General features: G+C 34.6%; 2 protein-coding genes across 2 annotated transcripts in view; both read left to right on the forward strand.

Annotated features, from left to right (window-relative positions):
* The first annotated feature begins 2,904 nt into the window (after positions 1 to 2,904).
* LOC149076238 (uncharacterized) lies at positions 2,905 to 10,186 on the forward strand. The gene is made up of 6 exons (XM_089243810.1): positions 2,905 to 2,964; positions 5,387 to 5,678; positions 7,197 to 7,366; positions 8,706 to 8,985; positions 9,100 to 9,471; positions 9,661 to 10,186. Exons 2-6 carry the CDS (start codon positions 5,413 to 5,415, stop codon positions 10,001 to 10,003), a joined length of 1,431 nt encoding a protein of 476 aa, XP_089099936.1. The 5' UTR covers positions 2,905 to 2,964; positions 5,387 to 5,412; the 3' UTR covers positions 10,004 to 10,186.
* A 6,103-nt stretch (positions 10,187 to 16,289) lies between these two features.
* Positions 16,290 to 18,708, forward strand: part of LOC149076239 (uncharacterized) — a 51,443-nt gene continuing 49,024 nt past the window's right edge. Inside the window, exon 1 of the mRNA XM_089243811.1 lies at positions 16,290 to 17,191. Within this exon, the coding sequence (XP_089099937.1) occupies positions 17,147 to 17,191 (45 nt within the window). The 5' untranslated portion in view covers positions 16,290 to 17,146. The remainder of the gene's footprint in view (positions 17,192 to 18,708) is intronic.

The raw sequence follows: 18,708 nt of genomic DNA on the forward strand, positions 1-18,708 counted from the left end.
TATATATATATATATATATTGTATTATTGCATTTCCAGAGAAATAATCAAATGTGTACATTTGTACGAACCTTTGAAATAATTGTTTTCCCCAGAAAGTTTCATTATAATAAAATTGAGGTTCTTCTCATGACTGTGTCTGATATTTGGTCGTGTGAAGTTAAAGTATAATTTATCTACAGTATTAGGATTGATAGTCATATTAGTCAGATGTGATCTATCATTTAAGCTGTACAAGTAAATTTTCAATGCTTTGGAAACGTGAAATTTAGGATAGTATAAAATGAGATGGATTTTTCCTTAAATTTTTGATGAATTTCTCTTCAAATAATATGAACCAAATTTTTTCAAATTTTCATCTAGATCAGAGGTTTTTAACCCTTTGTGCTAATAAAATGAAGTCAGTGACCCCTTTACAAAATAATATTCAGTACATAGCAATGTAAAAACAATGAATTAATTTTTTTTATCATCCAAGCTCATGGAGCCCCTCGAATCTTCCCAAGGATCCCAAAGTTAAGGACCTCTGGACACGATCCCCCATGAGAATGGGACTGAGGAGAATGTATGAGCTGAGGATATGTTTCTCCTGAATTTTGGCTTCGCTGCAATATGAACGACCCTGCAGAGAAACATACTATCAGTATTTTTTTTAACGAAACATGTTTTACAATTATGCTATATTTTATTATGATTGTAAGAGAAAATACCGTTTTTAATCAGCTTCAATTTTATGATCATGTTGAATAAATTTATTAATCATTAAGATAACTGAGTTGGTTAAGAAGGTAGGTTCCTTTGGTTTAGCAAAGTCTACCAAGCTTACTTGCTCTACTCCTTAGAACCTCAAATTCTTAAGCCAACACATAGATAGATTCCACATATACTAAGTTTCGCTCTTAGCTTTTACACCCCCCCCCCCAATTTCTAACAATCTGTTCCAGTGTCTTTTAAAGAACAATATTATCCAATACTCCACACTGTAAAAATGGGATGCATAGTAACAATGGTTCGAGGATAAAAATGTGTTTTTAAAGACTAAATTAAGAGGAGTTATTGATAAGAATTTTATAATTCTTAACAAGAAATATATATTTCAAAAAGTTATTAATTTGATAAGTTTTTGCCTTCACAATTTTTAATGCATTCATATTCATTTATCGAAACTACTTTTTTTTTAAAAATAAGACAACACATAATTGAAAGTCCTGTGTTCTTTTAACTGTCTACAACCTTACCTACTCATCAGAAAATTATGAAACTTTGTAATGTCTTAATAAAGTGACTGATAAAAATTTTGAAACTTTAAAGCTCAAAAATCTTCGCACTGCGTATGGTGTGGCATCACTGTGTTTAAAAGTTTCACCAGCAAAACATGTCTTTATAAAGTTGACGTTATACTCTTTAGTGAAGAAATGAGAAGTAAATGGTTCTGTTGGATGAGCCCATCATGAAAGTTTGATCACATATTTGCAAACATTAGAATCAATTTGCATAAAGCACCCTCTACTATATTAAACATACACCTCATAAACATTCATCTGAGGAACTTAATGAATTGTGGTGCATGTAGGACAGAGAAGTGTGAGCGGGAGGAGGGGGGATGCTCAGCTGGCCCAGTCCCCCCCCCCCCCGCTCCAAGTCCACTAAAAAAAATGAGAAAAAAATATTTTGGTGAAAAAGTTCAAATAGAGAAAGAAAATATATACCCCTTTTTGCTATATTTAACCAATTTTTGTTAATTTAAATGCTTTTTTGTGTGGTAACTGAAAATTTTTGTGCCCTCCCCCCCGAAAGGCGATCTTGCGTACGCCCCTGATGTAGGAACGTTGTGCCACGAATGCATTGTGTACCAAACGCGAATTTTATTACCGAGGAATGTGTCTAAGAAGTGCTGCCATCTGGCTTTCGAATTCGGAACCCTACAATATGCAGGTTATTTTGCCTGTTATATTATGTCGTATTTGGGATGTTGTAAGCCTGATTGCTCTCTGTGGAAAGATTTTTTTTTTAAATGGAAGATCGGCTCGCAAATGGCCCTTGAAGTTCGAAAACTACAGAACACTAAATTAACTTCACCCAACGACCACTATGCCACCAGGGAGGTTCGAAATGCCCACACGATCGCATAGCGTGAAAACACCCTCTGGCGTTTAAATGTAGGAATTCCCCGCCCCCCCCTCAATTTCTCTTTGTTTCCAATTCCTTCATTAAGACATTCCAACAGTTTCGTAGCGTTTTAATGGATAGTTACGGCTATGGACATCTCAGAACCTTGCTTTTTTCTCATCAGTGGACACAGCTCCACCCTTCCTGAACAGGGGCGGGCGGGACGAATCACCGAAAGTATGCAAAGTGGCGGGGAGGGGCGAATGTCCACCCCGCGCCTTACCGCCTAAGCCAATAATACAATTTTTCACTGAACTGGAGGGGGGGGGGGAAAGGTGCGATTGACCCTATCACTCTCCTTCTCTGTATCCGTCTATGCTTAGAACAGGAGAACTTTAGTTACGTTCACCCTGTATATACAGTGTATATCCCACTAATATATCAACGAGTTCGGAAAGTAAAACTGGACCAGTCCAATCAACTTATCTACAGCTCGAGGTTATGGCGTGTGTGTCATTCTCATCTGACATCGCATCAACTTTGCAACTTGAATGACTCTTAACTATTTTTGTGAGCTTGGAGCTCGTGTTTGTTGCCAACTAACCGGGACAATTATCACTGGAAAAGATTCTAAAGATAACTATATCAGGTGCACGGGTTGTTATCAGATAATCGGAGTGAGAGTTCTTTTTTTTTAATCTCAGATAACAGAAGCTCGTTTGTTTCCCGTTTGATAGTGATAACGGACACATTACGTAAATTTTAGAAATTCCACCGTCGAACGAGTTCTGTTGACACCAATTTGACAATAAGTAAACATACGCGGTTTGTTTTTATTCTCTGTGGAAGGTTGAAGGTGAGAAGTTCTCGATTAATTTTCCGAATATTCTATATTTAATAAAATCTATACTAAAAGATACCCTATATTTTACTTTTTTGAAATGCCTTTTAAGCCATCGTCGAGAGAGAAATTGAATATTTAAAAATATCCAAGTTTATATATATATATATACATTTAAATCAAAATATTTTCTCCTTTTAATTTGAGTGAGGATATTTAACAAGTATTATGATAGCTACATATTCATTATACTGATTATGTAAATATTATTGGATCTGACTCGAGAGAAATCGAAAATATCTAAGAAATATTTAATGAGATATATATTAAATTTATTTTAATTCGCTGCTATATTTATTTTAATGCGTTTATTTTAGGTGACTACACCGCTCGGTTGTACAATGAACTAAAAACTAAACGATATGGTTGAAACTTTTCGATTTACACGATTTTGAATTGAGAATATCAAGTATTTTAACGAAAAATGCGAATTTTTTCACGTAAACAACCGTATCTCAAAAAGTTTTAATAAGTATTCTAAAATTTTTATTTTATTGCACATAACAATGTTATAATAATATCTGTGTAAGGAACATGACGCAAGAGGTAGTTTTTAGTGTACAATGTCTAGCAGAAAAACTGAAAAATGTGCGAATTTTACCTACAAAATTGTCAGTATAAATCTTCTTCCCAAAATATTCGTGAAATAACATTTGTTTTCTAAATTATATATAATATACAAACCAAAACCACATTCGCTTTATCAAAAATGAAAAAAAAAAAAAAAAAAAAGGAGGCAGTCACCTTAACCCTTTCAGACCCGCATCAAATTCACTGAAGGAAAAGTTTTTCTATAGCAAAAATATATTTATATAGAGCCTATATTAACCCTAAGTAGAAAAATATATGAAAATTTAATTTTTAAAGGAATTGCTATGTCCATTGAGATGGACACTGGGTCTCAACGTTTGCAAAACTCGTAAAATCTTGTTTTCGATGTCAAAGTCTAAAATATTGTAAAATATACTTGTAATCGCAATGTAGATTCAAAAGTAGTCGTGTCTGAATGCGGGGCTTCATGATCCTTCATGTAAGAGCCCTGTCAACGTATGGGCTCATTAGGACATGGCCTGGGGAGCAGGGCCTCTTGGTGCCCGAGGAGCTTTTGATGACCTTTCATAGCAATTTGCATCAAATGTAAGAGAACTGAATGGGGTCCATTAAATTGCTCAGAGGGGGCCCATAATGTTGTCAATATGCCTCTGCCCATATGGTTTGGGGAAAGGGTCTGATAACACTGTTTATAATGTGTTGAAATTAATAACTTTGAAATGAATCATATGAGAAGAATCGACGTTTTATTACGTGCAATCGATACTGCAGATCATGTTAGCAAATGCATGGACTGAAATAAAGTAAATTTAAGATACGGCTTGGTTGGCCTAAAAATGGCATATCCATCAAAGTGTAACAGTGCTTGGTGAAAAGCAGATCAAAACTCAAATGCGAACTGTTACTGTTTGTCAAAATTTTGCTTTTGATGTTTACATTTTTTGAGGTACAATACAAGCAATGCATGAAATTTTGTACGATTTGTTTCTAATGCTCGACCATTACACTTCAAACATCACTGTAAGATGCCAGTTTGTTGATTTTATATTGATTTTTTAAAAATAAGTCATGGACTTTTGCATACCCTGTACATTACACATAACAGTTGAAATGTCCTGCTTATCTTCCAATCATAGTTTTTGAAAATTCTTTGTCATAGAATCAGTTTTTAATGAAGATATAATTAAAATTTCAAGTATAAGAACATGACAAGAAAATGCTGGAAGGAAGTTTTGCTCCCTTTTTAAGATCCAGTGTCCATCTCAATGGACATCACATTATCTTCATGCAAATGCTTAAATAATAGTGCAAATGAAAAAAAAAATCTTCTATGGTGTAAGAAAAGTATAGGGTATAGAGACACTGTAAAAAAATAGTGAAAGAAATTCCACCGTAAAAGAAAGAAATAAAAACGAACTTTATTCTCTATATATATATAAACCAAGAAGCACGATTACTGACACAAATTGTGGCAACATCGCCACCGTAGTGTTGCCAACATAGGAATATAAATCTGATTCAGTGAAGGGATTGTTGTTAGTACCAAAAAGCCAATAGTGAACCTTATCACAAGACAAAAACATTTGCTGAGGATATGTGAAGGTTGTGTCCATTAAGATGGACATTGGGCCTGAAAGGGTTAAATAAGAATGAGATAGCAACATATTCATTGTCCTGACTACGTAAATATTATTGAATCTGACTTGAGAAACTGAAAAATATCTAAGGAATATTTGATGTTAAATTAAACTTATTTTTTTTAATGCATTGCTTTGAATTTTATGAAATTGGTTTTGAGATTTTTGAGGCATTGCTTGTATTTCAGTGTATGTATGGGTTTCATATGCACCAATGGCTGACGCGGCGATGAATCCAGCGGAGGATCTTTTTATGAACGAGGCCTTCAGTGATGTCGAGTTGAAGATTCAGTCGAGTGACGGATACGTATGGCGTTTTCCGGCACATTCGGTCTTCCTGTGTTCCGGAAGCCAGTGGATGAAAGAGAGGATCGAAGAGCTTGGAATGCACAGCAACTCGACGACAACGTCTACCGCTATTACTGTTATCACTATAACATTCGTTGACATTACTGCCGATATTCTACTGATTGTGTTAAGGTGAGGATAAGAGAATCATTACGGTACAAATGTACAAGTTCAGGTAATATTAATATGCATATACAGGATGTCCCAAATTGTTTTCACAGGTGATATCTCTGCAATTGTTGACTTTAGAAACATATTTTCAATTACAAATTTTTTTTAAATGACTTGCAATTACTTAAAATCTTAACATTTCTTTAAGGGGTCGTACACATAAAAGAAATAATGAAAAGTCTCCATGTTCTAAAACTTCCAATTTCTGAAAGGTAGATCCCGCTCTGAAAAGTCATTTGCGAAAGATTTCATATTTTTAAATGCAATATTTATCGAGATATTTAAAATCACAATGTTTTGGCAGCTTATCATTGTGCTGGCAAGTTTTAATTCGATCAAAAGTTGCCATTTCTAGAGACTGTACACAAATTGTAAATACTCAACTACTTTTTTGTTCACAATAAATAACAATTATATTTTTTTGGCAACTATTTTGACAATTACAGAATTTTTATTATCTTGAATTTAATTTACGTTTCACAATTTGTGAACCATATCCTCAATCACTGTCAACAAATGCTGCAAACTTCGACGTCAAACACCCCGGTTAATATATCGCATTTAAAAATATGCAATTCTTTGTTAATGACTTCTCAGAGCCATATTTACATTTCACTAATTGGAAATTTTAGCACACAGAATCTACATATAAAAAGTTAATTTCTTCATTTTTTTTACTATATAACGACTCTTTGGGAAATTTAAGACATTCTGAGTAACAGTAAGCATCATTCAAAAACTTTTTGTAATACTGTATGTTTTGGAAGCCAACGGTTGCAGAGATATCAACTGTGCAAACAATTTGGGACAGCCTGTACAGTCAAACTCAGAAACAACGGCGTCAAAGATTCCACCGAACTTTGTCGTTATAACCGAGGTGTCGCTACAATCGAAGTTGACATTTTTCAAGACATTTTAAGTATGAAAAATAATAATAATTAGATGCAATCGAATACAGAAATGAAGTTATTTCACTATGATTAGGGGGGATTACCATATCACGTAATACCTAATATGGCATTGCCTAATATTGGGGGGGGGGGGAGGTGTATACCAGGAAATCGAGATCACAAATACGTCTTTTCACCAAAAAATTTGCTAATTGTTAATTATTGTCAATAAATAATTTTTGGCTTCAAATGCTACAGCAAGTCTCTAAGGAATTGAAAATTATTTTACTGTAAGAAATAAAGTTCGTGACAAATATACAAGATTTAAAAAAAAAAAAAATTTCTCCATAATTTACAAAATAATTGATTATTTTGGTAAAATGAATAAAAACTCACTCACTTATAAAAAATCGGATATAGTGAAATATCGGTAAATACGATGTTTTTTTTGTCTTAATGAGCCAGAACCATTAGAAAAATGTTAAAAAAAATGACATCCATTGCAAATGTACGCGTATTTCGTCGTGTTTATTTATTATGTTTTGAGTGTCTATTTTGCTATGTCATGCTTGTGTATTATATGTTTCAGGTATCTATACACTGGCGAGCTTCCTTCATTCCTACACATAGAAGCTTTGATAGAGCTTTTAGGAGCTTCAGTCCGCTTCCAGATGCCGTCGCTGAAATCTGATTGCGAGAGGCGTATTCTCGCAAATATTCGAGTATTGAATGTCGGGCATGTTCTCGAAAGAGCTACCGGTATGCTCCTCTGGAAACTCTGATATTATACTATAATGTGTCACGGGTAATTTATGTCTATCACAGTGGGAAAGATAATATATATTAAGCGCTTCTAATTAATGTTAATAATGTCTGGATTGGCTTTCAGCGCATGCGATTCAACCGAGTTAAGCGTAAGTGGGGTATTTACTGGCCCAACTCAGGTTCCCTTAAATTTTTTTTGGCCCACTGGACCAATTTTTTTTCTCGTGTATCTCCTCATCCCCCCCCTCCCCCCCCATTCCAAACCCATTCGGAAGCGAGATCCTTTCTATATATTGGATTGATTTTTTTAGAGTAAATTTATAGTGAATAAGAACTTAAGTAAATTAGGTCGGTTCTCGGAACTTTTAGCTACAATTCAGTGGATCTGAGATGAGGGGGCTTTATGCAGGACCATCTCAATATCATGCCTCCACCCCCGGCTAAAATGATGCTCTCTTCCACATTGCCTGGAAAGTAACAGCTAAAATACTTGCGTATTTATTCGAAAACATGATAGCATCAGGTCTCATTATGTAGGCCTCCTCAATGAATGAATAAAGGAACGTCAGAGCTCTACCACTGGACTTGCGTTTGCCGAGACCTGTTCCAACCCAGCTTCGTGTCATTAGTCTGGAGCAGTGGTTCTCAAACGGATGGAGTAGTTTCAGTATAATTAAGATGAGTTAAGTGTCACTTTAATTATACTGACACTACTCCGACCTACGTAGCGCCCGTTTTGGTGGACGCATTTTATTGAAACTGTGTATATATGTTATTTGGACTATGCGAAGAAGATAGCTGTGATAAAAAGAGCTACTTTTTTACCTGGTGGTCAAGAATTAAACTTTTTCGTTGAATATTTTTTCCCCCATGGTCCATATATCCTCTATATCAAGTTTCATCAAAATACCTCCATCAGAATGAGCGCTACATACATCTGAGTAGTGTCAGTTTATTTATAACCACCCTGTAGTAGCAGCTGACATAAGATATTTGTGAAAAATATATGCGTTCTCGCATTAACATCATATTATACTATCACATAGTATGTGCTATATGACATATTTATATAATATTAGTATAACACATGACAGAATGACTTAGGCCAGGATTACGCTATAAAAGTTTGATAAAAGTTCTTTTATAAAAGTTGAAATGTAACCAATAAGAGCATCGATAACATTCTATCAAATGCAACCGATCACCTTATTTGTTGCATTTTTCAAGTTTTATAAATGAACTTTCATGAAACTTTTATAGTATAATCCCGGCTTTACACATGTCCATTCTTTCTCTCTCATCTGACGCTATAATATCATTTATATACATGTAGATCTGATGGCTTCGGGCCGAGGAAGTGCCGGCCTCATCGAAGCTTGCAGGCGCCTTGTACTACGATATGGCCAGATAATTTTCAGTTCGGATTTGATCCAGCAAATGAGTCACCGTAATCTCGAATACATTGTCTCATCACCGAAGCTGAACGTCGTTCACGAACGTGTAGTCTTCGACGGACTTTGGCGTTGGGGGAAGCAATCCTGTTGCAAAGCCGGACGAACACTTACCGAACAAAACATAGTAGACTGCCTGGGAGATATGCTAGAGCACATAAGGTTAGCTCCACATCATTCAATCTTTAGTCCATGTTTCTCGAATGGAATAGCACACGTAACATATGGATGAGTTCGCATGTCACGGTATTTAAGTTTGATTTTATTTGTTCCTAGATTTTCCGAGTTGAACGACGACGACATCCCAAAAGTAGTGAGGGACCGTTTTTGTGCCCCAAACAGACAACAGCTTTGCTGCAGCCCTACTAGTAACGGACCAGCTGGTCAGAGTCGTTGTGACTACAGGCAACCGGGAGATTTGTTGCACCAGTCATCAAGGAAGCTAATTTCAGCGTTTGTCACACCGAACAAGAGCACCAAAGTGATAGAATCTCCAGTTTTGAACGACCGGTTGCTGTGCATGCAGCTGTCGTTTTCATGTGGCGTTTATTTGACAGCCATTGGTCTGGATGCTTATCCTGGCGACGCAAACGAAGGATCATACGTACTTAGTGTGGTTTCAGAAAAGAGTGGAATTGAAATCCACAAGTTAGTAATTACTTTAAATTCATATTCTTTTATTGAGATTAATTCAAAAAAGTTTTTTGGACATGTTAAGTTTATTTTAGATTTACCGGCAGATTTTTCAATAAATCATCAAAGGTATTAAACTTAATAAAAGACCTGCAACGTAGGAATTGATTGTTGATTAATAAATGTGAATGTGTATTTTCTCAGGGAGAAAATAACAGCTTGGGAAACCGAGTCCGCAAATAGTCAAGATGCGCAAACCACTCTGTCTACAGTTCTGAGAATGTCCGCTCCATTGAAGATGAATGGTCGATCGAATTACTCTCTGTACTTGCATCTGGAAAAGAAAGCGGCCGTCGAGAGTCTCAGCGTCGATGAAATCGACAATCACGATGATGCCGATAAGAAGAAATGGAGATTTCCTTCGACATGCGTCCGTAGGAACATCTCTCCCCCAGACGATCACGAATGCCATCTGGCCAATCACTGCGATCAAGTTGTTTCCATCACCGCTGTTTACTTCATTCCTGGAGCTGACAGAATATGGTGAAAGAGAGAAGCCTCTATAAACTTTTCTTTTAACTACTGAACTTCTTTTTACTGTTTTATTTACGCGTGGTAAATTTTCGACATATTTATTACATTATCATACGAATTACTTTCCAAATACAAATTATGTTGATTTTTCTTATTGCTCTTGAGAATAAAAAAAAACATATCAATTATTATGCATAAGTTCATGAGAAAATGATTGCTTATATGTCTACGGATTCGGTGTTCGATATTTTTTGATTGTTTTGACAAATAATCGGTGTCAACGTTATTTCAAGAAACATTTCCGAAAACAATGGTTTTTCAAACAATGCTAAAATGAGTAAACATTTAACTGAATAACTCAGCGTAGCGATAGAAATATAGAATTTTTTCAGCATTGATTAATTGAACAAAATGCTTAATAACGTACACACACACGGTAGGGAAAGAAAAAAATTCTCACAAATACGTAATAATTCTCTATAGATGTATTATCCTCAATAATACCATTCCGTTCAGTAAAGCAGTGGTTCCCAAAGCGTTGGTCACTTTAATGAGTATGGTTCTCGTGGTCCTTCTGCTACGAATATCTCGTGACGGAGTGTGATCCTCGTAGTGATTTTTGCTATGAAAATTTCGTGAAAAATACTAACACAAAGGCAAATTGCACAACGACGCGGGATGCCTGAAAAACGATGCCCATAATTAATGTAATAATGTATGGTTCTAGTGGTCTTTCTGTCATATGGGACCTGCGATTTTGTGTTCCTCTGTCCTTCTGCTATGAACATCTCATAATAAATAAGGTATGATTGTCTTGGCTCCTCTGATGTGTATATCTCGTGATAGAGTATGGTTCTGGTGGCCCTTCTGCCATGCACATCTGTTGATAAATAAGCTATGATTCTCGCGGTCCCCTTCTACATGCGCATCTGTTGATAAATAGGACATGGTATCGTGGTTGCTATGTATACCTCGTTATAGAGTATGATTCTCGTGCTGCTTCTGCTATGTACATCTAGAGACAATAGGATTGGTTCTCGCGATCCTTCTGCTATGTACATCTCGTGGGATATTGAGTATCATTCTCGTGGTCATTCTGTGAACATCTCGGGATGAATAAATAAATATAAGATGTAGGTATGTTTATCTTTCGCTATATATAAATAGTTATCGTGGCTTTTATGCCATATGCATCTCGCAATAGGGTATGGTTTCCGTGGCCCTTCCGCTATGTACATCTCATGAGGGATTGGGTATGGTTCTCGTGGCTTTTCTATGTAAATCTCCTGATAGATTGGTATTGTTCTCGTGGCTTTTCTATGCAAATCTCCTGATAGATTGGTATTGTTCTCGTGGCTTTTCTATGTAAATATCCTGATAGATTGGTATTGTTCTCGTGGTCCTTCTACCATGCACATCTCATGATAGATAGAGTAGGGTTCTCGTGGTCTTTCTGCTATGTGCATTACGTAATAAGGTTCTCGAGGTCTTTATACAATATAGATATATCTTGATCATGCTGGATTATGGTTCTTGTCTTCATTCTATGCAAATATGATCTCATCCTAGTTTATGCAATAGAGGGTCTGAATTAGGTATCTATAATCGCTTCTTTTCCCGCTATAAAAGGGAGTGGACTGTCTTCCATCTTTGAACTAAAAATTGGTTTTGTAGCTCCAAGTGACGACTAATTATTTTGATTAAAAAGACAGGATAGGGAGCAACGATTGGCTATAGCGATAATACTGTTGTTACATCTCGCTTAAAGATGGCGGATAAATCGATTTGAGGTTTCAAAGAGCTCTAAATCTGAAAGAAGGAATGTATTCAGTCATTCGGCTGTTATTTCTTTCAGAATTGTCAAATTATTTTCTATGATATTTCATATCACTCAAAATAATTTGGTTGAAAGATAATTTTATTAACAAGGATGAAAAATCTTTGTGATTTTTTTAAACCATTTTTTATTCTTTCAACTATTTCATAATTTCCAGAGATATTATATTATTCACTCAGATGAACGTAATCAGAGACTCAGAAAAGCACAAAGTATTTAAAATTTGCGATTACGCAGCTATTTACTGTCTGTTCGTAGAACAAATAATAATAAATGATGAGCTTCCAAATTGACGAAAACAAGAGATAACACGGGGACAGATAATCTCTTCAAACTCTGTAAATCACGTGCCACCGTCACAACCGAATGTCACTGCTAATGAATTAATAGAATTTTTGCTCCCATTAAAAGAACGTGAAAGACTTCTTCATCGTTATTTGAAGTATAATCCGACATGATTACGAATTATTTCGATCGGAATTTACTAGAGCTTTCTCTCTCTCTTGAAAGCAGATTCGCTCTTAATTGAGTTTCGAGCACACTTTTGCTTCATGTTGTTTTGCTGAAGTTTTCAATAATCCTGTTATAGGTGTTCTTCGAAAAAGAAGCGATAATCGATGTTTTTCTCAAGGTTTTTTCCAAGAATAAACTATAGAATGTGTAAGGGAGAAAAAAATATGGTAGATTATGACAATGTTTCATTCAAATTTAAACAAATTTGAATTTACTCAATTAGTGTCTATTATAAAATTAATAAGTTTTTAAAAGATCACATAATGAAATTAACCGAGCATATGAACTGATTGAATGGAAGATTAACAAAATTAACATTTTTCACGAAACTGGAGAATTTTTATATCACACTTTTTAAATATAAATTAAACGTTGTTTATAAATTATTGAAATTTCATAAAATTAGTGGAGTTTTATTGCGTAAAGGGGGGGGGGGTTGATGAATAAATTTGTGTCATTTCTCAAGTCATTTAATTAGTTTCTATTGTAAAAATAATTAGTTTCCAAAAGGGAATAAATCCAATGGGAATTTCATGAATACAAATCATATTTTCATGCATGAGTTTTCGAAAATATTTAAGGTAAAATCAAAAGTTATTGAAATGATTTTAGTATCGAAAAATAGATAGAAATTTTTCACATAAATGAGAGTTATTAAAGCCTTTACATTTATACTTTGTAAAATTTTTAAATGTGTTTCACTTAAATTATTTCCAATAAACTGTAGTTGACTAGTTGTTATTTATGAAATAACTGCAGGCAGACTTGATAACTAAATTCTAACATCTAGGAAAGCTATTCAATTGTAATTTGCATCAGTAGTATTCTTATGAATTGAAATAAAAATTAGGCTTTAGATAACCCTATCTTATCGAGAAAAAATGAGGGGTTATTACGATCCTAAATGCTGCTAAATGTAGCCAAAAAATGCAAATTATTGCTAGAATTTCTGAAGAGCGGGAAAAATAAAGAGCTGCTGAAAAATCACCGGAAATAAAAAAAAAATTCAAGAAGAAAAACATTTATCATGACTGGATATATACTGAAAAATATGGAAGATATAGCCCCCCTGTCAGAAAAAACAGTTTTGTCATGAGTTGGCAAAAGGACCATATGGTGCAGAAATTGACGAAAAATAACCAATATACTGCACGAAAAATAAAGGGCTACTAGAAATTGCAGTGAGCCGAAAGGAAAAAAAAAATTCAAGGAAAAAAAATTTAACATGACACACACGTAAGATGAATATTTACATTTTTGCCTTAATTATCATAATATAATTATTGTTACTCATGAAAATTATCTTCATTCACGACTTTAGTAAAGATGATTTCAAGTCATATGCGCTACTCATAATATATAGGTTTAAGACCCGTCGAATTTTTTCCGGCATATTTCTGGTCCTTGGGTTCAAGAAAGGTTCAGAAACGCTGATATAGGCTATTAACTAACACTGAAAAAACGTTTTAACTAAGCAGATACATTGAATTAATAAGCCATAACCGTGAATACAATATTTGTACCAAAATTTTGTATTCAGAGTAGAAACCGTCCCCTGTCTAAAAGAAAAGAAAGAAAAAAAGAATTCAAATATAGAGAGATTTGCGTGACCCAATTGGATATTTGCCCTCTCTTGACACGTTGTTAATCTCGATTTTTTTCACACGTACGATTTTATTTTATTTTCTCACTGGAGACACTCGATTAACCTAAATCAAAGAGCAAGCACCACATAACCAAACATACCCGCTCTATTCCTGAGTTTATTCAGATAATAATTCTGCGATCATAAATCCATCTTTATTCATACAGAGCAGTGGTTCTCAACCGGTGCTCCGCGGATCCCCTGGGGCTCCTTGTGCACTCTCCAGGGGCTCCGCGGCTGATTCAGTCAAAAAAGGTTGAGAACCGCTGATATAGAGGGTGGACGAGAAGTCTTGGACACATTTTTAAAATGAAAAATCAACTAATTGGTATAAAAAGATGCGGTTTGCGCTATAATACTTGGCATGTGGCCTAGAGTTTTTTTGGTAGAATAATTTTTTTTTTCAAATATAACTCACAGGTGGATGAAAATGAGGTAAAAACAGGTAAAATGAAAAACTTGACCTAACACATAAAATGAAATACAAATAGTCCATAGTTAAGGTTTATGACAATTTGTGTCACATAGGACTATCAGATTTCAATATGAGCATCCTTTATAGATTGGATGAAAGGTTGCTCATCTGTTTGAATACTTGTTTTATGTTACGCGAATTGTCATAAACATTAATTATACACTGCTTGTGTTGCAATTTATATATATTATGTTGAGTATTTCGTTTTACAGTGCCACCTGTGAATGAAATTTGAACCTTTCTTTGATGTCGAATACGTCTTTTAAATCATCTGACAACATTGATTGCATCCCCAGAGAAATACGTAACGACATTCTTTAAACTCTCACATCTTACGAAGTATTCAGAATCTATCAGCGTTTTTGATGTCTGTGTGTAGATATCGTTAAGATAAACCCAATGGTGCTTTTCTGGTCTCAATTCCTCTTTTGGTCTGGGCAACAGGCTCACAGCCCGCATGCGTTACGAAATTGTTTTTCGTAATATCTCGGGAGGTCCAAAACACAAATAGAAGCCGATTGTGTCATCTGATAAATTATCTTAAAGGCAAATTCGATAATACCCGTTTCATTGAGGGGTGGCACGACACCTGAAGTCGATTTTTCAAAAATGTCTTTAAAAAATATATCCTTCAAGAGCAAATCAAATACAAAAAATGTCGAGTCGATTGGTTAATTAGTTCTTTCAAAATAAAAGAAAGAAATAATGAATTATAGTGTAAACGGATACAAGAAAAAACACTTTTAACGCGATTTTCTCAGATTGTAGTTTTTGAGCCCATGCGCAGGTTTAAAAAAAAACAACTAAAATTATGAAATTTTGCGGAAATGTCTATTCAACATGTGTTAGTAAAATGAACCCCCGATTTAGCAATGGACGAATGGGAAGTATTTTCAAAAAAAAGTTCAGATTTTTAAAATTTATGTATTTTTTTCAAACAAACAAAAAAAAAAGCCCTAAAAAACCAACGAAACTTTAAAATTCTAACAAACGGTCAGGTATTCAAGTTCGATGCTCATTTTACTAACAAATATCGTATAAATATTTCCACTCAAATTTCGGAATTTATGATGCAGTAAATTTTTTATTATCTTAAGGATGAACTCAAAAACTGCAATCTAAGAAAATCGAATTCAGTGGTTTTTTCTTGTATACATTTACACTATATAATTCATTACTTCTTTCTTTAATTTTGGAAGAACAAATTAACCGATTGACACGAATTTTTTTGCATTCGATTCGGAGTTGATGTCATGTTTGAAAAATCAACTTCAGGGACTTGACACCCGTAAAGTGGATATCTACAAGTGATTCAAGGCACAAAGTCATACATCCTACCCCAACATTTTTTTAAATTTATCAAAAGAAAAGAAAAACTCCAGGCCATAAGTATTTTAATGCAAACCGTCCCTTTTTACGTCAATTGGTTGATTTGTTATTAATTTTTAAATAACAGGAATTCTGTGTCCTGGAATTCTCGTTCACCCTGTATATTTTATGAGTCAAATTGGAAATGAGCTCAACACGATAAGATTCAGAGAACATTCTCGAGAGAGAATAAGAATAAAAAAAAAGAAGAAGTGATATCATAGACGGATCGATGCAAAAGTTCATGGTTTACCCGACAGATGTCGTGGATGTCTGGGGTTACAATCGATGTTAACTCTCTCTCTCTCTCTCTCTCTTACTACACAGTATCGTACTCTATATCCCCCACCATCCACCTACACAAGCTATTTCATGCACTTTTCAGTCTTTTAGCTCTCTCTCTCTCCTTCCCATGCCTTGGGCGGATTTGGATGTTTCCAAAAATGCGACGTTCCCTCCCGACGAAACTCACACGCGCACACACACAGCTCTTGCGCTCTCTCTCTCTCTCTGGAACCATTCTCTGTGTATATGTGTGTGTCTTTTCTCCCCTCTGCTACTAAAAACTGAGGAAAAACATCTCTTGTGGCCTCTAGTTCCGTGGTGTGTGTGTGCGAGTGTATGCATGTGAGTACCTCCTTCCCGGCGAAATAACATCCGATACGCAATATCCGAAACCGAGAATTTAAAAGTTCATCGTTGTCCCGTTTTTCATTTTCTGACTCAGTCAACAAAACCGGTGGAGGAGGACGTAGGGAGCAAAAATTAATAAAAAATTATTATATTGTTATTATTTTCCGAAAGCATCGACGACAAGCAAGCAGAACCGCAAAGACAAGCCAGAGAGAGAGAGATAGAGAGAGAGAGACACACACACACACAACTCTCACAGAGGAAATGTGCGTTTGCATGACGGCCATGTTGGCCGCTACCTGGATCCAACAGCCATTACCTGCAGAAGCGGCATCAGTGTTAGGCACGTGTCGCAAGCTCATCGCCTCCACCCGCGACTACTGAGAACAAAAAAAAGAAAGGAAAAAAAAGAAAGCCGGGGACATCTTTGATTCTGAGCGCTTTCTTTGGAGGGACTAGGAAATTGTGGACAAGTCCTTTTTGAGGAAGAGGAGAAGTAGCAAAAACCAAGACATTCCGAAGGGAACAAGGGACATTTGGACAAGGGGGGAGTAAAAAAAAAAACAAATAAAAGTTTCTTTCAAGGGAATTGTGCACGCGCACGTTGTGTGTGTGTGAGCTGTGTGAAAGAGAGGATAAAATAAGAAGAGGCCGGGGCTTGTGTGGCACCGGGCTCGAGCCTGTGATGTCCCCTGGAAATAAGGTGGCCATGGGGAACGCTCAGACCAGAGTAAGTGCTTTATATGGAATTTTATTTTAAAAAATATTTATATACATACGTAATTTTATTCAATTCTGATATTTTTCCCACAATTTAAAAAAATAATTAATTTCACGCTAGAATTTTGAGATGCACTGGAACGTCATCTTGCTTGATGATTGACGCATGCTGTGAGAATAAGCTATGGATATTTCACTAATTCTATTGCAATATCATTAATATACTTCCTTAACTTCCTTATATTCTAACTTTTTGTTTCCTTCAACGTAATGATTAGTGAATGCATATTTTTTAATCTTTTTTTTCCTGTTTTTGCACTCTTATGAATTTGATTTTTGGTAACTTTTTACTTGACTGTAACCTCGACTTAATATTGTAACTCTACAATCGTATTTTTTAGGAACTTTCCATAATTTCTTCTTCCACATTAATATTCAATATTTATTTATTATAATAATATTTATATTTATTAACATTCACGCTAAGACTAGGGCAAGTTTTCTTTATCGAATTTTTAATTATTCATATACATTAATGGAATGAAATTTAATTGACACAAAAAATGCAGTTAACACAGATAAATGCATACACATATAACATTCTAATGAGGAGGGTCACATGATCCGTCCAGGGTTCATTGATCTGCATATATATACTTGGCAACAGACCATTCGGTTATACAGCATTCATAACTGAACTTAGGTACTTAAATAATAATTAATTGTTTGTTCATTGAAAAATTTAATATCATTTATTTTTCAATGAACTTATTTTTAATTCTTATTTGGAATTAAATTAAATTTGTTTAAAATTAAAAACACAAATACAAATCAAGCACGAAATACAATAATTAAAAAAAAAGACACCTAATGAATGCATTTTATTTATTACTCAAGAGATCAGATTGATGTCATTGATTAATAATCACTTAAATTCTCTAACACATTTTCCTGATTTTGTTTCTTGATTTAAGGTAAATTGCATTATATATATATATATATATATATATTTTAGGTGCAATATATAAAAATTGTTTTTGTATCACGGTTTTATTCGGTTTTATCATTTCCTGTCGAAAAATCTATAATCATTATTGCAGTCCTGAATCATGAATTTTTTTTTTGGTTAATTGCTTTTTTGCAAAGAATTTTGGACTGCGTCGATATTAGAGTCATAGTCACCACCAAACTGAAATAGCATACTGTATAACTGGTAATAGAGTTTATTAAGTTTGGTATTTTTTCACTCAAAAATTTTTAAAAAATTTAATTTTACGCCAAAATTTTGAGATTCACATGAACATCTTGCTTGATGATTGATGCATGCAGTGAAAATAAATTATGGATATTTCACTACTTCTACTCAAATACAATTAAGAGTTTCCTATATTTTAATTTTTTTCATTTAACTTTTCAAAATGATAAGTTAAAAATGGTCTTAAAATAAAATATGCATTATATTTTAAGATCTTTTTCTGCTTTCTGCAGTCTTATGAATTTGATTGCTGACTACTTTTCACTCGATTG

Source organism: Pholcus phalangioides, unplaced genomic scaffold (genome assembly GCF_987345545.1).
Source record: "Pholcus phalangioides strain wild (caught in Gottingen) unplaced genomic scaffold, Ppha-v1.0 ptg000015l_1, whole genome shotgun sequence".
NCBI lineage: Eukaryota > Metazoa > Arthropoda > Arachnida > Araneae > Pholcidae > Pholcus > Pholcus phalangioides.

Excerpts from the sequence above, each read along its gene's own strand:
- LOC149076238 (XM_089243810.1), top strand. The coding sequence starts at position 5,413 with ATGGCTGACGCGGCGATGAATCCAGCGGAGGATCTTTTTATGAACGAG. Across the intron at positions 8,986-9,099 it reads GATATGCTAGAGCACATAAG|ATTTTCCGAGTTGAACGACG; the intron begins GTTAGCTCCACA and ends ATTTGTTCCTAG. Across the intron at positions 9,472-9,660 it reads AGTGGAATTGAAATCCACAA|GGAGAAAATAACAGCTTGGG; the intron begins GTTAGTAATTAC and ends GTATTTTCTCAG.